At 45.5% G+C, this 27,274-nt stretch overlaps 1 protein-coding gene across 1 annotated transcript; it reads left to right on the plus strand.

The window, feature by feature from the left end:
* The first annotated feature begins 556 nt into the window (after positions 1-556).
* On the plus strand, positions 557-25,492 carry LOC139457150 (uncharacterized). The gene is made up of 12 exons (XM_071238577.1): positions 557-701; positions 2,749-2,778; positions 4,524-4,680; positions 6,875-7,086; positions 8,476-8,675; positions 9,186-9,574; positions 10,490-10,583; positions 11,854-12,004; positions 16,576-16,966; positions 19,476-19,566; positions 23,941-24,040; positions 24,224-25,492. The coding sequence occupies exons 1-12, from the start codon at positions 557-559 to the stop codon at positions 24,493-24,495; spliced, it is 2,232 nt and encodes a 743-aa protein (XP_071094678.1). The 3' UTR covers positions 24,496-25,492.
* Positions 25,493-27,274: the final 1,782 nt, after the last annotated feature.

A 27,274-nucleotide genomic window follows, 5' to 3' on the forward strand; every position in this document is an offset into this window, starting at 1 on the left:
AATGACGTGGATAGAGCCGGGGGTACAACAGAATAACGTAGATAGAGCCGGGGTACAACAGAATGACGTGGATAGAGCCGAAGGTACAACAAAATGACGTGGATAGAGCTGAGGGTACAACAGAATGACGTGGATAGAGCCGAGGGTACAACAGAATGACGTGGATAGAGCCGAGGATACAACAGAATGACGTGGATAGAGCCGGGGGTACAACAGAATAACGTAGATAGAGCCGGGGTACAACAGAATGAAGTGGATAGAGCCGAAGGTACAACAAAATGACGTGGATAGAGCTGCGGGTACAACAGAATGACGTGGATAGAGCCGAGGGTACAACAGAATGACGTGGATAGAGCCGAGGATACAACAGAATGACGTGGATAGAGCCGGGGGTACAACAGAATAACGTAGATAGAGCCGGGGTACAACAGAATGACATGGGCAGGGCCGAGGGTATAACAGAATGACGTGGATAGAGCCGAGGGTTACACAGAATGTCGAGGACAGAACCGTGGGAATATCAGAATGACGTTGACAGAGCCGAGGGTACAACAGAATGACGTGGACAGAGCCGAGGGTACAACAGAATGACGTGGACAGAGCCGAGGGTTACACAGAATGTCGAGGACAGAACTGTGGGAACATCAGAATGACGTGGACAGAGCCGAGGGTACAACAGAATGACGTGGACAGAGCCGAGGGTACAACAGAATGACGTGGACAGAGCCGAGGGTACAACAGAATGACGTGGACAGAGCCGAGGGTATAACAGAATGACGTGGATAGAGCCGAGGGTACAACAGAATGACGAGGACAGAGCTGAGGGTACAAGAAGATGATGTTGGCAGAGTTGAGGGTACAACAGAATGACGTGGACAGAACCTTGAGTACAACATAATGACGCAGACACAGCAGTGGCTGCAACAGATCGAAGCGGACCGGTGATGTGGCATGTGGACCTGCTCATAGCCCACACTGTCACAATAAATCAGAAGTTGAACAAATACAGATCTCAGTTTGTCTCACAAGGAATGCCCGGGTACAAAGTACGTAACAACAACCTAATATCCAAATGACCCCCAGCAGTGAGGAGAGGGAGGCAATCTTCAGCGTGACGTGCAGCTTGGCTTGTTCATTCTGTAGGTTGTCGATAGGCCAGCCGGAATGCAATCAATGACAATTGACACTGTGGCTAACTATTGGGACTACAGAGCAACCCTATCTCCACCAACACCCGAATGCCACAAATCTCCCCCCCCCCCCCCCCCCACCACACACACACACACTTTACTGTTTCCCCACTAATCAGTAATATTCCAGCTAGCTATATTACGGCGGTCTGTATATAATCGAGTCTGAACCAGACAATCCAGTGACCATCGATCGACGCATGGGGATACGTTGTTGAGCATCAACCAAGTCAGCTAGCCTGACTACCCGATCCCGTTAGTCGCCTTTCACGACAAGCATAGTCGCTTTTTACGGCAAGCATGGGTTGCTAAAGATCTAATCTTTCCCTGATCTCCACGGGTGTCCCCACCGGAAACATGTATCAAGAGCCATTTTGAACTTTATCAAATGAGGTGACAGCTGGCCTCACTAATAGCTACCTGCACTGGTCTTGATCCCTTATGCTGTCTAATGTTGTAATTCCAAATGCACCACAATTTTAAAATATAGTAACGAAAAAAGTGACTGTGCTTCATAAAACGCTCAATGAGAAAATGTATTTTGAAATTACATAATGCATTTCATCACTCAAAACTGGCTCCCAAAGGAGAGATCTCTTGGGTGAGATCAAGCGATATCTACAGTGTAGATAATGCTCCAGTGAACTTGCATCACAATGCTTTGCAGACCATTGTGACGTCATTGTTACCATCAAATGACATCACTAATGCCTCTGCTACTGAAGATGTTAGCAGTACTACTACTACTACTACTACTACTACTACTACTACTTTTACTACTAATACTACTGCTGTTGCTACTGCTACTACTACTGCTACTGCTACTACTACTATTGTTATTACTACTGTTATTTTTATTACTATTAACTTAAAGACCGCCTCCGTGGTCTAGTGGTAGAGCGTCCGCCCGGAGAGTGGAAGGTCCGGGGTTCAATCCCCGACCGCGTCATACCAAAAGACGTTAAAAGATGGTACTTGATGTTACCCTGTCTGGCGCTCGGCATTAAGGGGCTAAAACAAGGACTGGACGGCTCGGAGTCAGTATACTGTGTCTGAGTAGGGTATTCATGTTAAACTGCGGCATGGTATCTCAGTGACCTAGCACTATAAATCGGCATCAGTCCGGACTAGTTAAAGCAGCCACACAAACACATACATGCACGTCGCTACATAAGTGCAATAATCTTGACGCAACATTAAACCCCATTTCACCTCACCTCACCTATTAACTTAAACGTGGCAGGTTGCGGTACCACGTTGCGACATTACCAAACCACGATAGTAGAATTATCGCGGAACAATATTCGACCTACGGGTTGCCAACGGACTGCACTGTGCTTTAACGGAATGTTTTGAGTACAGTAAACTCCGGTTATAACGAACACGCTTATAACGAACTGACGGATATAACGAACTTACTTTTTAGACCCGACTATTTGCTGTAGTTATGCTGTATATATGCTTATAACGAAATATGGTTATAACGAACTAAAAATAGTAGTCCCCTTGAGTTCGTTATAACCGTAGTTTACTGTATCTAGCTTTTTCTCTGTTCCAGGTGGCGTGTCTGCCCAGCAGCGTTGTACCAGTAAGTAGAAGTATATCGCCCGTCACACAGTGAGTCAGTGAGTGAGAGGGTAGGATTTATAGGCGCTTTTAACAGTATTCCAGTTATATCACGGCGTGTCAGCTTAATGTGGGTGGAAAGCCCGAAGTGATGCAGGTCTCAGACGTTTACCACTTCGGTGAAACCCACGAGCACGGATATGGTGCTGACAAACCTAGAAACATAATCGGGGCGAACCGGGATTCGAACCCACAATCATTGGTTTCTGGCGTGCCTAAGGGACGCAACTCTGCACAGCGTATCGCGACGCCTTAGACGACTGTGCCACCCGTGCCCCCACTACCTCGATGAAACTTACGAGCACGGGTATGGTGCTGACAAACCTAGAAACACACAATCGGGGCGAAATGGGATTCGAATCGTCCATCATAGGTTTCTGGCGTGCCGAAGGGAGGTAGCTCTGCACAGTGAATTGCGGGTCCTTAGAGGACTGGGCCACCCGTGCCCCTCCTGTGACTCAGTGCCACACGTTGTATTCAACCACAGGTTTGTTCGATAGTTGTGCTTCTGAATGGTTCATTTGGCTACAGAATGTTCAATGTCCGAGTTCTAATAAGCACGGGGCGGTCGGGTAGCCTAGTGGTTAAAGCGTTAGCTCGTCACGCCGAAGACCCGGGTTCGATTCCCGACATGGGTACACTGTGTGAAGCCCATTTATGGTGTCCCCCGCCGTGATGTTGCTGGAATATTGCTAAAAGCGGCGTAAAACCATACTCGCTCACTCACTCACTCTAATAAGCACACTCCTTGACGTGGCAGTGACTTGAAGCCTGGTGTCGAGTCCAGATTAACGACAAGAGTACGGCGTCTTAGGACGCTAGACGTCCCACGTGGAACGGAATAATCGATTTCCATTGAATAGAGAATTGTCTTGGAGTGTTAACTGATGCACGGGAAGTTCATGTTCTACATGAATATGTAAATGCACCACGTGGAATGGATTCAAAAACTGTAGTCCCACGAGCAATCCTTCCATCCCTGCTTTTGTTATCGACTGTGGGGCGGTCGGGTAGCCCAGTGGTTAAAGCGTTCGCTCGTCACGCCGAAGACCCGGGTTCGATTCCCGATATGGGTACAATGTGTGAAGCTCATTTGTGGGGTCCCCCGCCGTGATATTGCTGGAATATTTCTAAAAAAGCGGCGTAAAACCATACTCACTCACTCACTGTTATCGACTGTACGGCTCATGTTCGTTCGAGCCTTGTTAATGTCTGTGCAGCAGTGGTGCCCAATGCCTGTTCCAGGCATAGGAAAACGTAGCTGTACTTTAAATATGAACTTTCATAGCCCACATATCAGACGAATCCGAAATGGAACATCCGTCTTACCGGTGTATAACATGTCAATGTAAGGCACCTGTTGATTGCGGAAGAATGCAGCCATATGCAAAATTGTCGTAAGAGGCGACTACGCTTGTCGTAAAAGGCGACTATGCTTGTCGTAAGAGGCGACTATGCTTGTCGTAAGAGGCGACTAACGGGATCGGGTGGTCAGGCTCGCTGACACAGGTCATCGTATCCAAATTGCGCCTATCGATGCTCATAATGTTAATCACCGGAATGCCTGTTCCAGACTCAACTTTTTACAGACCGCCGTCATATAGCTGGAATATTGCTGATTGCGGCGTTAAGCAACAAACGTAACCACTTGGTTCTCAGCAACTCTGTATCTTATGCAATTCGGTGTAGAAACTGTTATCTCCACAGTTCCAGACCCTAATGTTCGTCTGTACAATAATGGTGGACCGGCAGGTCTCGGACTCCTGGAGGTGAAGGACCTCGCCACAAATTCCTGGGGGTCTGTCTGTGCTGATAACTTTGACGTTGCGACAGCGAAGGTCGTGTGCAGGATGGTGTGTTTCGAGTAAGTGATGAACTCCCTCTCTTGTCACTCTGCAGGAAACTGTGTTCCCTGTGCCTTATGTTTGTCTCCCTTACATATGTCAGTTCTAGTACACTTAGCTTATCTCCCTTGAACCAACCACTCAAGATAAGACTGTGATCCAAGAACACTATGCATGTCACCCTTTAACCAATCACCCTGGAGAAGACTGTGATCCAAGTACACTATGCATGTCTCCCTTGAACCAATTACCCTGGAGAAGACTGTGATCCAAGTATACTATGCTTGTCTCCCTTTAACCAATCACCCCGGAGAAGACTGTGATCCAAGTACACTATGCTTGTCTCCCTTGCACCAATCGTTCAGATAAGACTGTGATCCAAGTACACTATGCATGTCTCCCTTTCACCAATCACCGTAGCGACACCTTTGATCCAAGTACACTATGCATGTCTCCCTTGAACCAATCACCCTGGAGACGACAAGTACACTAAGCTTGTCTCCCATTGTGACACCAGAATCATCATTTAGTCGTAATGTTATCTTATTGTCCTCTCACCCTGAAAGTATTTTAGGGCCGCCTCGGGTGATTAATTCTCAAAAAAACTACTTAATGACAATGACCGATACTGCCAGACACACAGTGATTCTTGTGGGGGTCCGTTATGAGACTGCTCACTCCAAGAACAGCTTGGGACCCTCGTTTGTGGGAGGTGGAATATGTTTATGGATCCGGGGTAGAATAGGTCTTGTGCAGCCCATGCTTGTCATAAGAGACGACTTTGCTTGTCGTAAAAGGTGACGAGATCGGGTTGTCAGGCTTCCCAATTGTGTAGATTTATGCTCAGGATGTCAATCACTGGATTGTCTTTTCCGGGTTTATGGAATCATCTGACCAGAGCTTATAGCTACAAACATAGAGTAGAATAGCAACAGTTTAAATCTGTTTCCATTTGTTCCACAACTTTATATCTGCTTGTTTTCATAAATGAAAGAATACAGCCACTAAATTCAAACAAAGCCTAAACTATGTTTTTAGAGATAAGAGACAAATTACATGATATTAAGTGATCACGGTCCTCGGGAGAATATCACTTTCCACATATGGAATATCCTGCTTTTTAAACAGAATGAGCAGCTATCTTTTCACACAGATCCTCGGCGGTGGGAAAGCCTTCCGGTTAGACGTTAGTACCGAATATCTGAGTTCGCTTGCCAACATTATGTAGCTGGAATGGTGCTAAGACAGCGTAGACCTCAGTCACTCACACTGGATACAGACATAAGCGACGAAATCATTTCCATCATCAGAAGAAATCTCTGTCAAAAGGTCCTCTGTAGGAATCCGACCACATCACGAGCATGAACGTGTGATTGAAGCAACAGTTCCTGACATCTGTACTTTGAATATAATACAACACAATATTGCGCTTAACATTAATTATTATATTTAATTGGATCTATCTAAAATGTAAATGAGTGTAGCCTATAAGACTAACTATGCCTAAGTACCATGTGTCTGCTCATAGGTCTGATATTGCTCGGGTGGAGGCAACGTGTGGCACCAGTGTAGCCTATAAGACTAACTATGCCTAAGTACCATGTGTCTGCTCATAGGTCTGATATTGCTCGGGTGGAGGCAACGTGTGGCACCAGTGTAGTCTATAAGACTAACTGTGCCTAAGTACCATGTGTCTGCTCATAGGTCTGATATTGCTCGGGTGGAGGCAACGTGTGGCACCAGTGTAGTCTATAAGACTAACTATGCCTAATTAAGTACCATGTGTCTGCTCATAGGTCTGATATTGCTCGGGTGGAGGCAACGTGTGGCACCAGTGTAGTCTATAAGACTAACTATGCCTAATTAAGTACCATGTGTCTGCTCATAGGTCTGATATTGCTCGGGTGGAGGCAACGTGTGGCACCAGTGTAGTCTATAAGACTAACTATGCCTAATTAAGTACCATGTGTCTGCTCATAGGTCTGATATTGCTCGGGTGGAGGCAACGTGTGGCACCAGTGTAGTCTATAAGACTAACTATGCCTAATTAAGTACCATGTGTCTGCTCATAGGTCTGATATTGCTCGGGTGGAGGCAACGTGTGGCACCAGTGTAGCCTATAAGACTAACTATGCCTAAGTACCATGTGTCTGCTCATAGGTCTGATATTGCTCGGGTTGAGACAACGTAATTACCACGTTACACTTGTTACAGTGACACATACGCCACCCCGATGATGATACAAAACAACACCCTGCTGGCACGCTTCAAGGTGATGTTCAACCCCTACTGCCACGGTGGAGAGACTAACCTACTGACTGGCTGCCAACACTCTCCCTGGGGTGACGTCGCTGGCTGCACTGACGCTGTATACATGACTTGTCTGGAGGACAACCCCTGCCATCCTGAACATTGTGTGTCAGAACGTGAGTATATGTACCCCTGCCATCCTGAACACTGTGTGTCTGAACGTGAGTATATGTACCCCTGCCATCCTGAACATTGTGTGTCTGAACGTGAGTATATGTACCCCTGTCATCCTGAACATTGTGTGTCTGAACGTGAGTATATGTACCCCTGCCATCCTGAACACTGTGTGTCTGAACGTGAGTATATGTACCCCTGCCATCCTGAACATTGTGTGTCAGAACGTGAGTATATGTAACCCTGCCATCCTGAACATTGTGTGCCAGAACGTGAGTATATGTAACCCTGCCATCCTGAACATTGTGTGCCAGAACGTGAGTATATGTAACCCTGCCATCCTGAACATTGTGTGCCAGAACGTGAGTATATGTAACCCTATCATTCTGAACACTGTGTGCCAGAACGTGAGTATATGTACCCCTGCCATCCTGAACATTGTGTGTCTGAACGTGAGTATATGTACCCCTGCCATCCTGAACACTGTGTGCCAGAACGTGAGTATATGTAACCCTATCATTCTGAACACTGTGTGCCAGAACGTGAGTATATGTAACCCTGCCATTCTGAACACTGTGTGCCAGAATGTGAGTATATGTAACCCTGCCATCCTGAACACTGTGTGTCAGAATGTGAGTATATGTAACCCTGCCATCCTGAACATTGTGTGCCAGAACGTGAGTATATGTAACCCTGCCATTCTGAACACTGTGTGCCAGAACGTGAGTATATGTACCCCTGCCATCCTGAACATTGTGTGTCTGAACGTGAGTATATGTAACCCTGCCATCCTGAACATTGTGTGTCTGAACGTGAGTATATGTAACCCTGCCATCCTGAACATAGTGCCAGAACGTGAGTATATGTAACCCTGCCATCCTGAACATTGTGCGTCTGAACGTGAGTATATGTAACCCTGCCATCCTGAACATTGTGCGCCAGAATGTGAGTATATGTAACCCTGCCACCCTGAACACTCTGTGCCAGAACGTGAGTATATGTACACTGTCATCTTGAACATTGTGTGCCAGAACGTGAGTATATATGCCCCTGCCTTCCTGAACATTGTGTGCCAGAACGTGAGTATATGTAACCCTGCCATCCTGAACACTGTGTGCCAGAACGTGAGTATATGTACCTCTGCCATCCTGAACACTGTGTGCCAGAACGTGAGTATATGTAACCCTGCCATGCTGTTACTACCAGAGCACTGTGAGTCCCAATGTGACTAACGAGCTAAAGTAAAAAGTAAACAGCTTTGTATGTGTAGTGCCGATGAACAAGACAGGCAAAAAGGGAGTTTGATACTATCAGTGTACATGTACCTCATTTGTATGCTTTTATACGACCTCTGAACTTGTGGTTGCATTAGTGCGATATTGTTTTCGCAGCTGATGCTCCGAGCATCTCGTGTAACGACACGTATATGAGAGTGGAGTTTAGCAAGGTGCATGACAAGGATCTCACTCCGGCCGACATCTCTCTCATGACTCATGGATGCCCTATCGACACTTACAGCCACGACTTTGGGTCTGGAGATCAAGTTGTGTCGGCACTCATCGCTTTAGATACATGTGGTGTCAAGACTGGGGTAGGTGGCCCTCTCTTACGTTCTGTGTCAACTTAACGCTGGTAGAGTCAGTTTATCACTTTGCATTCCCCTTCAAAACGTGCTGTTTCAATATTGCGGAAATTACATTCATCTTTAAAACTGTTCCTTCAAAGCACGTCAAGACGTCGTCAGATGTATTAAAACCCTCATTGACAAAGATATATTTTTTCCATAAAATCCTTGTAAAGATAATTACAGTTCAGTATGCTGAATAAAGAGACATTTTATGCCATAAAAATTACATTGTTGTATATTTGTAAAAAAATGTTAGACTTGGATGTTTAAATATATATATATATATATATGCTTTTGGAGATTAAAAGTATATCTAGTCTCCATCCAAAACACCAACCGAAATCTGTCCAGACTCTCCTATTTACTAACACCGTCATATTGCTGGAATATTGCTGAGTGCAGAGTTCAAACATAAATTAAAAACATGTACAGACCAATTAGGTAACGTCTACTGACAAAAATATTTACTTTCAGGGGAATTCGACTCATCTGTTCTACGAGACTAAGCTGGTTCACAGTGCAGTAACAGACAGCAGTGGCATAACTCGTGGAGGCGCATATGTCGTAGACGCCACGTGTGCCTTCAAAAGGGAAGATGAGGTCAATATAGGCGCTGAAATTGTCACACAGTCCATTAGTGTTATTGGCAGTGGAGTGTTTCATTTCAAGATGTTTTTGTGGAAGTCAGACCATTTCTTCGAGCGTTATACCGGTACAGTTAGCCTCCACATCAACGACTGTTTGAACGTGACCGTGGACCTCATCACTAACAACAACGATCTGAAAGTGGTGGTACCGGATTGTTGGGTGACTCCAGAACCGAACAACTCCCCTTCCCACTCAGTCTATCTTATGAGAAACAAGTACGTGTCGTGAAGTATAACTGTTCTTATCAATTTTACGATATCCAGGGTGTGCTGGGGTGTGTCGGGGTGTTGGGTCGGGTCGGTTTTGTTTTAATCATCTTTTCTCGATTATGATTCAGACACATATATTCGTCCTCACCGTCCATTAGACATACTGGATGTTCAGATTAATTCAAAGTTATTGGACCCCCAATCGAAGAACTGAGAGAGCAAGTGTACCGTACCCCCAACACACACACCTCCCAAAGGTGTAGCATACATCGTATGTGAAATACTGTTCTTCGGTTGATGTTTAACGCCGCACTCAGCAACATTCCAGCTATTTGACGGCGGTCTGCAAAAGGCTGGACCAGAAAATCCAGTGACTGACATCGTGAACATCGATCCACGCAACACGATACGGGTGGGATGCAATGTCATGCATTAACCAATTCAGGGAGCCTGACCACCCGATCCCGTTAGTTGCCCCTTGCTGAAAAACAATTCTAACCCGCATCTTCACGGGTCGTATGTTATCATTTACTGTGAATTAAAAAGACTGGACCAGACAAAGCAGTTACTGACATGATTAAGGGTACAATTGGGAGATAAAGCAATCGTAATTTGAAATTTAAGATAGTCTTACAGTAGACTAGACATCTCCTATTTTGGAACTCAGCACTTCAGCGGGAGGATTCGAATGTATAAATAGGACCGATAGCTGTGGTTTCTGTGTGGTTTACTTAATTATGTGTGTTCAGACATATATTTCATCATGTTTGATATGCTGTTGCTCTGATATCGAACTTCGACCATTCTAATGGGTTATCGGCAGACATTGGCACATGTATTATTCTCACCCCTCCAGCAGGGTGTTTTGGTACAGTTCTGCATCCTGTAATTTGTATAAAGCCTCGGCACTCTTTGTTTCAGGACAGCTGAGGAGAAGACGCTTGTCATGTACCGTTCGTCCTACACCAGGTTCGGGTTCAAATTCAGAGTTTTCCAGTTCGGATACATCAACAAGGTGAGGGTCATGCATTCTGTTATCATTTACAACAAGGACTAGTTAATTGTAATTTACATGGAAACTTGATTTCACATATGACAATGAACCAACATATGCATATGTCTACAATGATAAACAACGTGGTTTTATGTCTGGATATTATATTCTTAACTCATTCAGAATTATAGTACAAGTTGATGATGGCCATGGTCTACTGAGTTTATGTTGTTTGACATGTTCAGACAAGTGTCCACTACGGTGACCTTGTTTGACATGTTCAAACAACTGTCCACTACGGTGACCTTGTTTGACATGTTCAGACAACTGTCCACTACGGTGACCTTGTTTGACATGTTCAGACAAGTGCCCCCTACAGTGATGTTGTCTGACATGTTTAGTCCAAAACAGTGATGTTGTTTGACATGTTCAGACAAGTGTCCACTACGGTGACCTTGTTTGACATGTTCAGACAAGTGCCCCCTACAGTGATGTTGTCTGACATGTTTAGTCCAATACAGTGATGTTGTTTGACATGTTCAGACAAGTGTCCACTACGGTGACCTTGTTTGACATGTTCAGACAACTATCCACTACGGTGACCTTGTTTGACATGTTCAGACAACTGTCCACTACGGTGACCTTGTTTGACATGTTCAGACAACTGTCCACTACGGTGACCTTGTTTGACATGTTCAGACAACTGTCCACTACGGTGACCTTGTTTGACATGTTCAGACAGTTGTCCACTACAGTGACGTTGCTTGACATGTTCAGACATCTGTCCACTACAGTGACGTTGCTTGACATGTCAAGACATCTGTCCACTACAGTGACGTTGCTTGACATGTCAAGACATCTGTCCACTACAGTGACGTTGCTTGACATGTCAAGACATCTGTCCACTACAATGACGTTGCTTGACATGTCAAGGCATCTGTCCACTACAATGGCGTTGCTTGACATGTCTAGACATCTGTCAACTACAGTGACGTTGCTTGACATGTCAAATCATCTGTCCACTACAGTGACGTTGCTTGACATGTCCAGACATCTCTCCATTACAGTGACGTTGACTTTTCTTGACATGTCAAGACATATGTCCACTGCAGTGACGTTACTTGACATGTCCAGACATCTGTCCACTACAGTGACGTTGCTTGACATGTTCAGACACTTGTCCACTACAGTGTCGTTGCCTGACATGTTGAAACTGTTGTCCACTACAGTGACGTTGCTTGACGTGTTCAGACAGTTGTCCACTACAGTGATATTCCTGCGTCTGTTGTAGATAAGAGTCCACTGCAAGGCTATTGCCTGTGAACGGAGCGAAAGCAGTACGACTTGCCTGAGCCGATACCACTATCGCAGAAAGAGGGACACCGATGACAACACTCCCAGCACCTCTGTAATCATAAACCCAGTAGACAGTGTTGACAACTGTGAGTAAGAATTGAATCAGGTAGACATAATAAGGAACCTAGAGAAGAAAGAGTTTGTACTGTTTGTAAACATGATTATATCGAAGATGAGTATCCCTTTATTTTAATTTGTGATTGTTATCAAGTTTTGAGGTCAGAATATATATCCTTGAATTATTATGAGTTCCCGACAAGACATAAGTACAATATTTTAATGTCATCCACCAACCCATTTCCTGTTAAGAAACTATCCATGTATATTCTAATAGCTATGAATCTAAGGCAAAGTCTGTTGGGATCTCCAGCTCCCATCACCACACTGTAACCATTGTATCATGGGCCTATGACCTGCAATACATCTGAATAAAGTGTATATATAGTATAACTGTGAGTAGATATGAATAATGGTGAGGTGAAATGGGGTTTAACGTCGCTTCCAAGATTATTGCACTTATATAGCGACGTGCATGTACGTGTGTGTGTTTGTGTGGCTGCGTGTACTAGTGTGGACTGATGCCGATTTATAGTGCTAGCTCACTGAGATACCATGCCGCAGTTTAACATAAATACCCCACTCAGACACAGTTTACTGACTCCGAGCCGACCAGTCCTTGTTTAGGCCCCTTAATGCCGAGCGCCAGACAGGGTAACAACAAGTACCATCGTTTAACGTCTTTTGGCATGACGCGGTCGGGGATCGAACCCCGGACCTTCCGCTCTCCGGGCGGTCGCTCTACCATTAGACCAGGGAGGCGGCCATATGAATAATGACAATGGTGTGGTCGGGGATAGGGCTTTACGGGGAGTGTAGATGCGTCTGCGTAGAGGCGGTGAAGCTGGAGCTGTGGGGATGCAGGATGGGAGGGGCAGAGGTGGGGAGTGGTTATCGCGACCATGATGGGAGGGGCAGAGGTGGGGAGTGGTTATCGAGACCATGATGGGAGGGGCAGAGGTTGGGGAGTGGTTATCGAGACCATGATGGGAGGGGCAGAGATGGGGAGTGGTTACCGCGACCATGATGGGAGGGGCAGAGGTGGGGAGTGGTTACCGCGACCATGAGGGGAGGGGCAGAGGTGGGGAGTGGTTATCGCGACCATGATGGGAGGGGCAGAGGTTGGGGAGTGGTTATCGCGAACATGATGGGAGGGGCAGAGGTGGGGAAGTGGTTATCGCGACCATGATGGGAGGGGCAGAGGTGGGAAGTGGTTATCGCGACCATGATGGCAGGGGCAGAGGTGGGGAGTGGTTATCGCGACCATGATGGGAGGGGCAGAGGTGGGGAAGTGGTTACCGCGACCATGATGGGAGGGGCAGAAGTGGGTAAGTGGTTACCGCGACCATGATGGGAGGGGCAGAGGTGGGGAGTGGTTATCGCGACCATGATGGGAGGGGCAGAGATGGGGAGTGGTTACCGCGACCATGATTGGAGGGGCAGAGGTGGGGAGTGGTTACCGCGACCATGATGGGAGGGGCAGAGGTGGGGAAGTGGTTATAACGACCATGATGGGAGGGGCAGAGGTTGGGGAAGTGGTTATCGCGACCATGATGGGAGGGGCAGAGGTGGGAAGTGGTTATCGCGACCATGATGGGAGGGGCAGAGGTGGGAAGTGGTTATCGCGACCATGATGGGAGGGGCAGAGGTGGGGAGTGGTTATCGCGACCATGATGGGAGGGGCAGAGGTTAGGGAGTGGTTATCGAGACCATGATGGGAGGGGCAGAAGTGGGTAAGTGGTTACCGCGACCATGATGGGAGGGGCAGAGGTGGGGAGTGGTTATCGAGACCATGATGGGAGGGGCAGAGGTGGGGAGTGGTTACCGCGACCATGATGGGAGGGGCAGAGGTGGGGAGTGGTTATCGCGACCATGATGGGAGGGGCAGAGGTGGGGAAGTGGTTATCGCGAACATGATGGGAGGGGCAGAGGTGGGGAAGTGGTTATCGCGACCATGATGGGAGGGGCAGAGGTGGGAAGTGGTTATCGCGACCATGATGGGAGGGGCAGAGGTGGGGAGTGGTTATCGCGACCATGATGGGAGGGGCAGAAGTGGGGAAGTGGTTATAACGACCATGATGGGAGGGGCAGAGGTGGGGAGTGGTTATCGCGACCATGATGGGAGGGGCAGAGATGGGGAGTGGTTACCGCGACCATGATTGGAGGGGCAGAGGTGGGGAGTGGTTACCGCGACCATGATGGGAGGGGCAGAGGTGGGGAAGTGGTTATAACGACCATGATGGGAGGGGCAGAGGTTGGGGAAGTGGTTATCGCGACCATGATGGGAGGGGCAGAGGTGGGAAGTGGTTATCGCGAACATGATGGGAGGGGCAGAGGTGGGAAGTGGTTATCGCGACCATGATGGGAGGGGCAGAGGTGGGGAGTGGTTATCGCGACCATGATTGGAGGGGCAGAGGTTGGGGAGTGGTTATCGAGACCATGATGGGAGGGGCAGAGGTGGGGAAGTGGTTACCGCGACCATGATGGGAGGGGCAGAAGTGGGTAAGTGGTTACCGCGACCATGATGGGAGGGGCAGAGGTGGGGAGTGGTTATCGAGACCATGATGGGAGGGGCAGAGGTGGGGAGTGGTTACCGCGACCATGATGGGAGGGGCAGAGGTGGGGAGTGGTTACCGCGACCATGATGGGAGGGGCAGAGGTGGGGAAGTGGTTATCGCGAACATGATGGGAGGGGCAGAGGTGGGGAAGTGGTTATCGCGACCATGATGGGAGGGGCAGAGGTGGGAAGTGGTTATCGCGACCATGATGGGAGGGGCAGAGGTGGGGAGTGGTTATCGCGACCATGATGGGAGGGGCAGAGGTGGGGAAGTGGTTATAACGACCATGATGGGAGGGGCAGAGGTGGGGAGTGGTTACCGCGACCATGATGGGAGGGGCAGAGGTGGGGAAGTGGTTATCGCGACCATGATGGGAGGGGCAGAGGTGGGGAGTGGTTATCGCGACCATGATTGGAGGGGCAGAGGTTGGGGAGTGGTTATCGAGACCATGATGGGAGGGGCAGAGGTGGGGAAGTGGTTACCGCGACCATGATGGGAGGGGCAGAAGTGGGTAAGTGGTTACCGCGACCATGATGGGAGGGGCAGAGGTGGGGAGTGGTTATCGAGACCATGATGGGAGGGGCAGAGGTGGGAAGTGGTTACCGCGACCATGATGGGAGGGGCAGAGGTGGGGAGTGGTTACCGCGACCATGATGGGAGGGGCAGAGGTGGGGAAGTGGTTATCGCGAACATGATGGGAGGGGCAGAGGTGGGGAAGTGGTTATCGCGACCATGATGGGAGGGGCAGAGGTGGGGAGTGGTTACCGCGACCATGATGGGAGGGGCAGAGGTGGGGAGTGGTTATCGCGACCATGATGGGAGGGGCAGAGGTGGGGAAGTGGTTATCGCGACCATGATGGGAGGGGCAGAGGTGGGGAGTGGTTACCGCGACCATGATGGGAGGGGCAGAGGTGGGGAAGTGGTTATCGCGACCATGATGGGAGGGGCAGAGGTGGGGAAGTGGTTACCGCGACACTGAGGGGAGGGGAGATGGTTGCAGAGCAGGTAAGGGTGTAGATGGGTGTTTTGATGCCTCGTATTTTCCGTAGAGACGAATTTTGTGTCATATTCTTCCTTATAATCTTAATAATACGTTATACAACTCTTCTCTCTGATTTATTTCAACGATATGACTACTGGAGGTTGCCTGTCTTGAATGAAATGATTTGTATACAGATAGTGAGTGAGTGAGTGAGTATGGTTTTACGCCGCTTTTAGCAATATTCCAGCAATATCACGGCGGGGGACACCAGAAATGGGCTTCACACATTGTACCCATGTCAGGAAACGAACCTGGGTCTTTGGCGTGACGAGCGAACGCTTTAACCACTAGGCTACCCGACCGCCCCGTATACAGATAGAGAATCAATAACATACACATATATAAGTAGTTATAAGTAGTTATGTTTAAGTTATTGATTCCCTGTTTAGATAGAGATATTTCTATCTGTATACAAATCATTTCAACACAGGGACCTGTGAAGATCCGGGATAGAATAGGTCTTCAGCAACCCATGGTTGCCGTAAGAGGCGACAATGCGTGTCGTAAGAGACAACAAACGGGATTTGGTGGTCAGACTCGTTATCGTATCCCATTTGCGTAGATCGATGCTCATGATGTCTATCACTGGATTGTCTGGCCGAGGCTCGATGATTTACTGACTGTCATCATATGGGTGCAGCTTTAAACAGGAAACAACCAAACCTGTCAGAATGCGCGGGCTAGTGTGATGTCAACACGTCGGGACAGGTGTTAAGTAATTACCTTTGGGTATAGGCAGTTTCATACACACAGGAACACAGGAATATTTTATCATCATTTTACCTGCAAAGGTAATATTTTTTGGCTGATCACAGTTTCAGTTAAAATAGACTAGATTATGTAGATCTAAGTTCTTTTGATATGTGTTATTTTCATAGTTCTATAGTATGCGTTTATTAAATGAAGATAGAAAAGCATTTTTCTAGCATTTCCGACAGTACTTTAAGACTTCATGTAATGCTTAACGTGTGCTTTGAATTTAACATTGATGCCCTTCAAGATCCCATACTTCACGGGGTACCAGCTTTCCGGAAGAAGCACAAGCATCCAAGCCAAGAGAAGACGAAGCTGAGCATAGGCCAGATGGGGGCACCAACGGCAATACCACCTTCTTATCTGACACCAACACCATCATTAGCAGAGGCACCAGATACACCCGAAGGGCCCAAAGGTTCCCCAAACAAACCAGTTGTGCATGCAATACTTTGGAAAACATCTGATCTGACCTCAGACCTCGGACCCCGTCCTGACCTTCACCGGAATCAGACGGTACACATGACCTTGGAAACAGAACCTATCACGTCGGAGTTCGAACAGAGTATTCATATCAGCACATGCGGGATGCATCCTTGGAACAACGAAAAACCTTATGTAGAGCTTCTAAGAAATGGGTAAGTTTGAAGAGGCTTCTGTCACACGTGGACTGTAACAAATATGTAATTGTGCTGATAACATAACACTTGTGTGTGCTCATAGAGTCCATAGGCTACCACGGATCTGCAATTGTCATGACAAGGCAACAGTTGTCAGTGTGGGTCAGCATGGATCTGTAATTGTCCGAACAAAGCTACTGTTGTCAGTTTGGGTCACCATGGATCTGTAATTGTCATGACAAGGCTACAGTTGTCAGTGTGGGTCACCATGGATCTGTAATTGTCCTGATAAGGCTACAGTTGTCAGTGTGGGTCACCATGGATCTGTAATTGTCCTGATAAGGCTACAGTTGTCAGTGTGGGTCACCATGGATCTGTAAGTGTCCTGACAAGGCTACAGTTGTCAGTGTGGGTCACCATGGATCTGTAAGTGTCCTGACAAGGCTACAGTTGTCAGTGTGGGTCACCATGGATCTGTAAGTGTCCTGACAAGGCTTCAGTTGTCAGTGTGGGTCACCATGGATCTGTAATTGTCCTGACAAGGCTTCAGTTGTCAGTGTGGGTCACCATGGATCTGTAAATGTCCTGATAAGGCTTCAGTTGTCAGTGTGGGTCACCATGGATCTGTAATTGTCCTGACAAGGCTACAGTTGTCAGTGTGGGTCACCATGGATCTGTAAGTGTCCTGACAAGGCTACAGTTGTCAGTGTGGGTCACCATGGATCTGTAAGTGTCCTGATAAGGCTTCAGTTGTCAGTGTGGGTCAGCATGGATCTGTAATTGTCCTGATAAGGCTTCAGTTGTCAGTGTGGGTCACCACGGATCTGTAAGTGTCCTGATAAGGCTACAGTTGTCAGTGTGGGTCACCATGGATTTGTAATTGTCCTGACAAGGTTACAGTTGTCAGTGTGGGTCAACATTGATCTGTAATTGTCCTGACAAGGCTACAGTTGCCAGTGTGAGTCACCATGGATCTGTAAGTGTCCTGACAAGGCAACAGTTGTCAGTGTGAGTCACCATGGATCTGTAATTGTCCTGACAAGGCTTCAGTTGTCAGTGTGGGTCACCACGGATCTGTAAGTGTCCTGACAAGGCTACAGTTGTCAGTGTGGGTCACCATGGATCTGTAAGTGTCCTGACAAGGCTACAGTTGTCAGTGTGGGTCGGCATGGTACTGTAATAGTCCTGACAAGGCTACAGTTGTCAGTCTGGGTCGGCATGGTACTGTTATTGTCCTGACCATGGATCTGTAATTGTCCTGACAAGGCTACAGTTGTCAGTGTGGGTCACCACGGATCTGTAAGTGTCCTGATAAGGCTACAGTTGTCAGTGTGGGTCACCATGGATCTGTAAGTGTCCTGACAAGGCTACAGTTGTCAGTGTGGGTCGGCATGGTACTGTAATAGTCCTGACAAGGCTACAGTTGTCAGTCTGGGTCGGCATGGTACTGTTATTGTCCTGACAAGGCTACAGTTGTCAGTCTGGGTCGGCATGGTACTGTAATTGTCCTGACAAGGCTACAGTTGTCAGTGTGGGTCACCATGGATCTGTAAGTGTCCTGACACGGCTACAGTTGTCAGTGTGGGTCAGCATGGATCTGTAAGTGTCCGAACAAGGCTACAGTTGTCAGTGTGGGTCGCCATGGATCTGTAATTGTCCTGATAAGGCTACAGTTGTCAGTGTGGGTCACCATGGATCTGTAAGTGTCCTGACAAGGCTACAGTTGTCAGTGTGGGTCACCATGGATCTGTAATTGTCCTGATAAGGCTACAGTTGTCAGTGTGAGTCACCATGGATCTGTAATTGTCCTGACAAGGCTATAGTTGTCAGTCTGGGTCGGCATGGTACTGTAATAGTCCTGACAAGGCTACAGTTGTCAGTCTGGGTCGGCATGGTACTGTAATTGTCCTGACACGGCTTCAGTTGTCAGTGTGGGTCGGCATGGTACTGTAATTGTCCTGACACGGCTACAGTTGTCAGTGTGGGTCATCATGGATCTGTAATTGTCCTGACAAGGGTACAGTTGTCAGTGTGGGTCACCATGGATCTGTAATTGTCCTGACAAGGCTACAGTTGTCAGTTTGGGTCACCATGGATCTGTAATTGTCCTGACAAGGGTACAGTTGTCAGTGTGGGTCACCATGGATCTGTAATTGTCCTGACAAGGCTTCAGTTGTCAGTTTGGGTCACCATGGATCTGTAATTGTCCTGACAAGGCTACAGTTGTCAGTGTGGGTCACCATGGATCTGTAATTGTCCTGACAAGGCTACAGTTGTCAGTGTGGGTCACCATAAATCTGTAATTGTCCTGACAAGGGTACAGTTGTCAGTGTGGGTCACCATGGATCTGTAATTGTCCTGACAAGGCTACAGTTGCCAGTGTGGCTCACCATGGATCTGAAATTGTCCTGACAAGGCTACAGTTGTCAGTGTGGGTCACCATGGATCTGTTATTGTCATGACAAGGCTACAGTTGCCAATATGAAAGTATAATGCATACATGCGTGTCTTGAATTCTATTTCTCAGCCTTCCCAGCGAGAACACGATTACCGTGACGAGAAACAGGGATCGCATAGCGCTGGAATTCAAGACCCCACTGGAACATCAGTTTACATTCGTAAGAATTTGTTTGAAACATCTTAATACACGTGCTCTGTCTGACCTATCTAACCTTCATACCCAGTACACAAGCTCTTCTAAAACTAGTGACTATTTTTCAAGGGAAATATGAAAATCTCCTTGACTGAGGAAACATTTGTAGTGAGTGAGTGAGTGAGTGAGCCGCTTTTAGTAATATTCCATCAATATCACGGTGGAGGACACCGTAAATCTTGGATGATGGACAATTGTCTAAAACATGATGATCACAGATGTTTGGACTGTGTGAAATAATGAGTTCACACTGCTTTATTTTCACATATGCTGATACCTCTGCCATCAAGGTTAATATGACGATGATTAACCTCATGATGTTAAGGGGACGGTCGGGTAGCCTAGTGGTTAAAGCGTTCGCTCATCACGCCGAAGACCCGCGTTCGATTCCCGACATGGAAGACCCGGGTTCGATTCCCGACAAGGGTTAAATGTGTGAAGCCCATTTTATGGTGTTATTGTGATATTGCTGGAATATTGCTAAAACCAAACTCACTCACTCACTCATGCCGTTAAGGGTCTGGCTAAGCAAAACACTATTATGCAAGCTGATTATGCATCAGTTGAATCACTTTTCTTCACCCGGTTGCCAGTTCTTTAGATATTTGGGGACACGGGTTGCCAAGTCGTCTAAAGCGCCGCGATTCACTGTGAAGAGTTGCGTCACTTCGGCACGCCAGAAACCTATGATTGTGTGTCCGAATCCCTGTTCACCCCGATTATGTTTCTAGGTTTGTCAGCACCATACCCGTGCTCGTGGGTTTTACCAAAGTGGTAAACGTCTGAGACCTGCATCACTTGGGGCTTTCTCCCACATTAAGCTGACACGCCATGATATAACTGGAATACTGTTAAAAGCGGCGTTAAACCCAACTCACTCACTTACTCACTCTGAGTGTGAGAGACCAGGGCTCTAGATACAGAGCTTTTACTCATTCTTTTACGTTTTAACATTCACATTGGGTACTGATAGTTTATTGGGGTCTTCAGTGTATCATTACTCTCTTCCAATCTACTGGGTTTTTTAGAGAGTGAGTTAATATTTAACGTCCCATCGGCAATATTTCAGCCATATCGTGACGAGACAAAATTTGACTTTAACAATATATATGTAAACTGTATAAAATCCTGTCGACGAAGGACAGTAAAACAACTGTATTATCACAGATATTTGTTTTAAACTAGTATATAACCATAAAATATGACTATTCATAACATTACAATAGATAAAATTGGGTTAAATATCACCAGCAACTAACGTGAGGTCACCATGCTGGGGACCATGGCGACTTACAGTACCTTTGCTACCTGCATGGACTGGGTTTTGCTCAAACGATGAGTGGAGGTGAGGTGAAATGGGGTTTAACGTCGCGTCCAAGATTATTGCACTTATATAGCGACTTAAATGCATGTGTATGTATGTGTGAGGCTGCTTGTACTAGTCCGGACTGATGCCGATTTATAGTGCTAGCTCACTGAGATACCATGCCGCAGTTTAACATGAATACCCCACTCAGACACAGTATACTGACTCCGAGCCGAACAGTCCTTGTTTTAGCCCATTAAATGCCGAGCGCCAGACAGGGTAACAACAAGTACCATCTTTTAACGTTTTTTGGTATGACGCGGCCGGGCATCGAACCCCGGACCTTCCGCTCTCCGGGCGGACGCTCTACCACTAGACCAAGGAGGCGGTCCAGATGAGTGGACGTTTTGGAACACAAATATACGCCTTTGCTGTTTTATGCTTCAACTTCTAATTAGCATGTGTTCGTGTGCTCTCCAAGTTAGTCACCTGTCAAAAAACCTCAAAACAGTGCTACATGTCTGAGTTACAATCACCGAGTATGCACTGCTGTAGAGTTCTTGTTTGCACGATGGCTGTATTCAGTCAGTAAGAAAGAGCTGTACAAACATTTGTGTACAAATGGAAAAGGTACATTAGATCATTACGCACAGTGTTGTTCAACTCTTGAGTTACCTCATTTCTTCACTCAAAATATAATGAGTTATGGTGATTTTCAACTGAAGCTTATTTAACGCAAATACGTAGCTTATCACGGGCTCTGGAGATGGATTATTGAGATCATTTTCCGGCACTTAATACGACATCTCAATACATTAAGATATCGTACCCATTGTGTTCGTTGTGATCTCTATCATCAGCTTAATTGTTTTTTATTCATGTATCACGCTACACAAGAAAAACCGTGTAGGTCCGGGATAGAATAGGTCTTCAGCAACACATGCTTGCCGTAAAAGGCGACGATGGTTGCCGTAAGAGGCGACTAACGGGATCGGGTGGCTCCAATTGCGTGGATCGATGCTCATGATATCAATCACTGGATACAGCTGGAATATTGCTGGGTGCGGCGTAAACTCCAACAACAACTACACTATCCAGCATGTTTTTTACGCACAAAACACGCTAGCTGTTCATTTGAATGCCTTTTGGGGTATGAAGTTTGCCCCCATTACCCCCCCCCCCCCCCCTCCACACACACACACGCACACACCCCTCCAACACACACACACACACTCCCCGCTCTGCAACATCTTTGTAAATAGAACGGATTATATATATTCAAGTAAGCATGAATTTATACACTTCCAGTTATATGACTCGGTCTACACGAGTGAGTGAGTGAGTTGGGTTTATATAATAAAGAATAATGTGCAAATAGCTTTTTAAGATAGTTTCCGGTGTTCTGTTCACGCTCATTCACAGTTAAAAATCCTTATTGTGATATTTCTATACGCTTGAAACTTAGTAACAGACACAAAAGAAAATTGAGACGATCGTTGCCACAACAAAATATTCCGTTTAAAACTAATATGTAAAAATCCATGTTTGCACACTGCACTTCTGCGTTCAAGTTGACGACATTATTAATTCATCTGGAATATATACAGGCAAACCACGGTAGTGCATTGTCAACGAGAACTGAAATACGAATTGCGCTACACGTCAGTGCATTTTTTGGCAACAATATACCAAATAAATCATATGAGACCTAATCCAGAAATGGTGACTGCTGATGTGCTCTCTGTTGTTAAGTTCTCATGTCCATAATGGCTGTCGCAAACAACAAACCTTTGGAATCAGTAGCACTGTTTTTTTCCGAGGCGCAATCGTGTTCCTCACAGTACAAGTGTTCGTTAAGCACGCCATAGTCTCAAGTTCCATTCCACAAGTAGATCTCACTCACTCATTCCAGAGATCGCATTTGTCTTTACACTGCGGATATTCTCAGGAAGAAACTAACTTTGGTTAAGACAGTAAACTAGCTAAATGGTACCATTTGAGACTTAAAGAGATCAACCACATATTCTTTTTTGATAATATCGTCCAAGCCAAACTCATTCAGACATTATATACTTGATATTTGAATATTGTATAATTTTGCTCGCATAATCTGAAATAATTCCAATCCCGTGAAAGCACCAAAACGCGTTAAATTATCGGACAAGGATAAACAAAATTACAGCGTAGTTACCAATTAGACGTCTCCTATGGAGAGGAGATGGCCACTACTAATATAAAGACAGAGATTATATCAGATTACTGATTAGCTGGGGCGGTCGGGTAGCCTAGTGGTTAAAGCGTTCGCTCGTCACGCCGAAAACCCAGGTTCGATTCCCGACATGGGTACAATGTGTGAAGCCCATTTCTGGTGTCCCCCGCCGTGGTATTGCTGGAATATTGCTAAAAGCGGCGTAAAGCCATACTCACTCACTCACTCACTTATTAGCTGAGGTAATGAAACAAAATCACCATCTTGAATTACCGAACAGCGCTTCAATGCCCGCAGAGTAACAATCTACATGTGACATGAACTTGAACAATAAAAGAAACATAATAAAAAGAAATGATGGCTATGACGGCATATGATCCTTACATGTACCAGTAAGTCTTTGCTGGAGCAGGGTATCTACAGATTTAGTGAATGTTCGTAGACTCACAAACGTTATCCCTGTCGGGATGCCTTGTACTAGTAGGACTTATGCTCAAGACATTTTGCTCATCACAATTGCATATTATAATGGTGATCGGGTGATCAAGCTCTCTGATAGAGCTAACTGCGTGTCAACGGACCCTATAACGAGGATGGTGCACCTAGTCTAGGCTGGGATATTTGCAGGGTTCGAATCCCATTTTCGCCCTGATCATATGTTTTGTTTAGTCACTCCGTGCTCGTGGATGACATTAAAGTGGTAAACGTCTGAGACCTGAATCAGATCTGGTTTTCCTTAGCTGACACTCTGTGATATAACTGAAATAATGTCCAAAGTGACGTTAAACCAAACTCACCCACGTACTGACTTCTTTCCCTTACAGTTTGTTATCTCCTGCAAGGTGCACGCATGCTTTGAGGCTCGTCCTACGTTGTGTTCCGAGGACACGGAGGCTCAGACAAGCGCCATCTTAATCATCGACTGTACGTACTCTTCACCAGCTGTAAATCCCATGCTTCAGAATACCAGTTGGTTTGTCTTTATGTATATGTTTCATTTAATTTTGAAAATACAGTTAGATTGATATTCTGCTGGTCAAGGCCATGAAATACAGATCTTGTCTTAACAATTTCATGAAAAAAATAACTTTCGCAACACCTTTGCAGATCCTTTACCAAAGTCCGCTGCTGAGATGTCAGGGAACCATCCGACTAGCCACCTGCGAAAATCCGCTGCACCAACTGAGATCTCAGAGTACCATCCGACTAGCCACCTGCCAAAGACTACTGCACTAATTGGAGACTTAGAGGATCCTGAGCCTGTTGCGGAAGCATTTCAGGCAGGCGATCCTCAGTTGGCGAATGGCCATGGCAATCGACACAGTGGCACACTGCTCGCGTACACGTCCATCATACTAATGTATGGAGTGTTCGTGTAGATGACATGTGTACTGCTCAACGTTATCTATACTGAACAAAACGAATCAGGGATCATGAATATATTGGGGGATATTTTGATGAAATTGTATGCTCCGTCCACACAACAAAAAAAAACCCCAAAATAGTCTTGATCTCTAATCATATTCGTTCAGAATAGAAAATCAACTGCGTGATGTGATGTTTACAAAATGAACTTAAAAGCATAATATTTAACCTTCGAACCTATTGTATATAAGGTATTTATTAACAATAATCGTCCTGTGGCTAGCAGTAATAAATATAAGAATCAACATGAGATGACATATTCCCCCGGTCTGGAGCAATTCGGAAAGTTTAGCTACCTCTACCCACTTTTGGTTCATTGTCATTGGATACCTTCAGTTTAGTGAAGATGCAAATAATGCTGTCCAATGTGCAGAAAGAGCAAAAGGCAATAGTTCACCACAAGACTGATCTGTATAGCAAGTTTCTGCTCCGGAAACGGAAAAGACAGATACGCTGATAAAAATTACAAATAAGCGGGTCACTGATTCTCTTTGACTTATTTAAATGAGTGCAACGGTCGCTCTTGGTGTGTTAAGCAGTATCAGAACTCTGTATCATGGCTCCACTAATTGTGATAGAGGGGATGCAATTTTGGATGACATAAATAGTGCACGTATCTCAAAGTTATTGTTCCTTTTCACAATAATTACCCCATCGTATCGTTGATGCTGAACACCTAATTTCATCACTATTTCATGATGATTCATGAACACATGCTCATGGTATAGTCGGGATCATACAATCGACTCTTCTTTAGGCAGAGATTTCATATGAATATAGAAAGGATTTTGTAGCTTTCAATTATTCATTTGGAACAATACATCATACCGTCCATATCTATGTGGGTTTTTTTCTACATGATAATGTTAATTATATATTATTTATCAACTTATGTTTGTTTTGTGGTGGAATATTTATAACTGTTTGAATTTAATTACTGATCATAATTGTTTAAAGGTGGACTATTTATAAGTGTCATGACTTTATTTATCAACTTACTGTGCTTGTGTAGAGCTGGAAATATTTACAATTGTATTGAACTATTGGTAAGCCAGGATAAGTTGTGTTGTGGCCTGTCAGTTATAATTAACCCCGAATGACTTTGTATTGGGTCCGCGCAATGGCGCGTACCATTGTGAAGAAAGGGGAGGCTCGCGGTCCACGACAAGTAGTAGGATGGATATATGCGTGTCCTGCCTCGGCTGACAACGAGTTCCAGTGGAAAGTTCAGTAGATCATAATAGTAAGTGCTGATGTGAGGTACCCGATGACTGTCAAGACGGTGACGGCAAATTTGCATAGAGAACAATTATTGAGAAGTATGATCGTTACAATGAAGGGAATCTGCTTTAATAAACAGAATACTGTTTTTAACTCCTGAGAGCAATAATGAATAGTGTCATGTCTTTCATCTAATGATTGGGGAGGTTGATACCTTCCTAGTGATATTTGACTCAATGACCCACTCCTTAATCAATCCCATGTGATTGTTACTGTAAACGTAATATCGCTCGAACCTGAGAATGTAGGGTTTGGCCAAGCATAACTTTGACATATTTACTGGTATTTGTTTGTTATTAACTTCTATCAAACGACGTTCAGATAATTCTGGAATCGACTTGTCACACCGATCTCTTAATGGGCTCATGAGCAACACGTGTGCTCACGGGAGCTTAGTCAGTTTCATCGATATGTCTTGCACGTGTAGAACGTGCGTACACACTCTCTACCTGCAACAAACCAAACATGTTTGCCCAAATTATGTGAACCGCCTACTTGTGTCAAACACGTTTTGTGAGTAGGTTCACTTTATCCTGGATTACCTGTAACTTATCAACTCCTTATAGTGGTGGATTACATATTATTGTATTGGGCAGATTCATCAAGGCCCAATAACATTATTGCCGTTTTCTGTTTGTTGCACCAAGTGAATGTGTTTGAAGGGCTGCAGGTGTTTACCTAATAGAGGATTTTGTATATGATACAGCATTGTTATCACTTGATTGTCTGGGTCAGACTCGAATGTTAACATGATCCTCACAATGATGGCCACAATGAAACCGTACACAGTATTATCAAATTCGCCGACTTATGTCATAATCTTTGTAATATGTTTTGTTTTTTATTTCTCGTGTGAATAAATATTAGGCTGTGGTGCTTTGAGGTTATACTTATTTTTTAATAATTCATTTATTATGGCTAGTCATGATACATATTCGTAGCATAGTGTTAATATAGATATGTTGTTTGCAATAATATAGGTATTATTAACAAATTTATGTTTTATCTGAGCTGTTGGGGAAAAGTAAGTATACACTTGAAAATTGGATTCGACCAAAACATTATGAACGTCATGAAAACGTTACAAGGCTGAACCAGTCACCGAAACACTGCAAACTTAAGGTCCAACTTCAATTATCATTGTATCTGATACATCACCATTGGTGAAGATCCGGGTTAGAATAGGTCTTCAGCAACCCATGCTTGCCGTCAAAGGTGACTATGCTTGTCGTAAGAGGCGGCTAACGGGATCAGGCGGGCAGGCTCGCTAACTTGGATGAGGCATGTCATCGTATTTCAATTACGTGGATCGATGGTCATGATGTCAATCACGCAATTGTCTGGTTCAGACTCGAATATTTACAGACTGCCGTCATACAGCTGGAAAATTGCTGAGTGTTGCGTTAAACAGGAAACAAGATAACAAAACATCAACACTGTTATATGACTAAA

This window comes from Haliotis cracherodii, unplaced genomic scaffold (genome assembly GCF_022045235.1).
Source record: "Haliotis cracherodii isolate W230 unplaced genomic scaffold, xgHalCrac1.p SCAF_12, whole genome shotgun sequence".
Classification (NCBI taxonomy): Eukaryota; Metazoa; Mollusca; class Gastropoda; order Lepetellida; family Haliotidae; genus Haliotis; species Haliotis cracherodii.

Coding starts and splice junctions, on each gene's coding strand:
- LOC139457150 (XM_071238577.1), top strand. CDS start 557: ATGACGTGGACAGAGCCGAGGGTACAACAGAATGACGTGGACAGAGCC. Junction 7,087..8,475: donor TGAACATTGTGTGTCAGAAC/GTGAGTATATGT, acceptor TTGTTTTCGCAG/CTGATGCTCCGAGCATCTCG. Junction 24,041..24,223: donor CGCCATCTTAATCATCGACT/GTACGTACTCTT, acceptor ACACCTTTGCAG/ATCCTTTACCAAAGTCCGCT.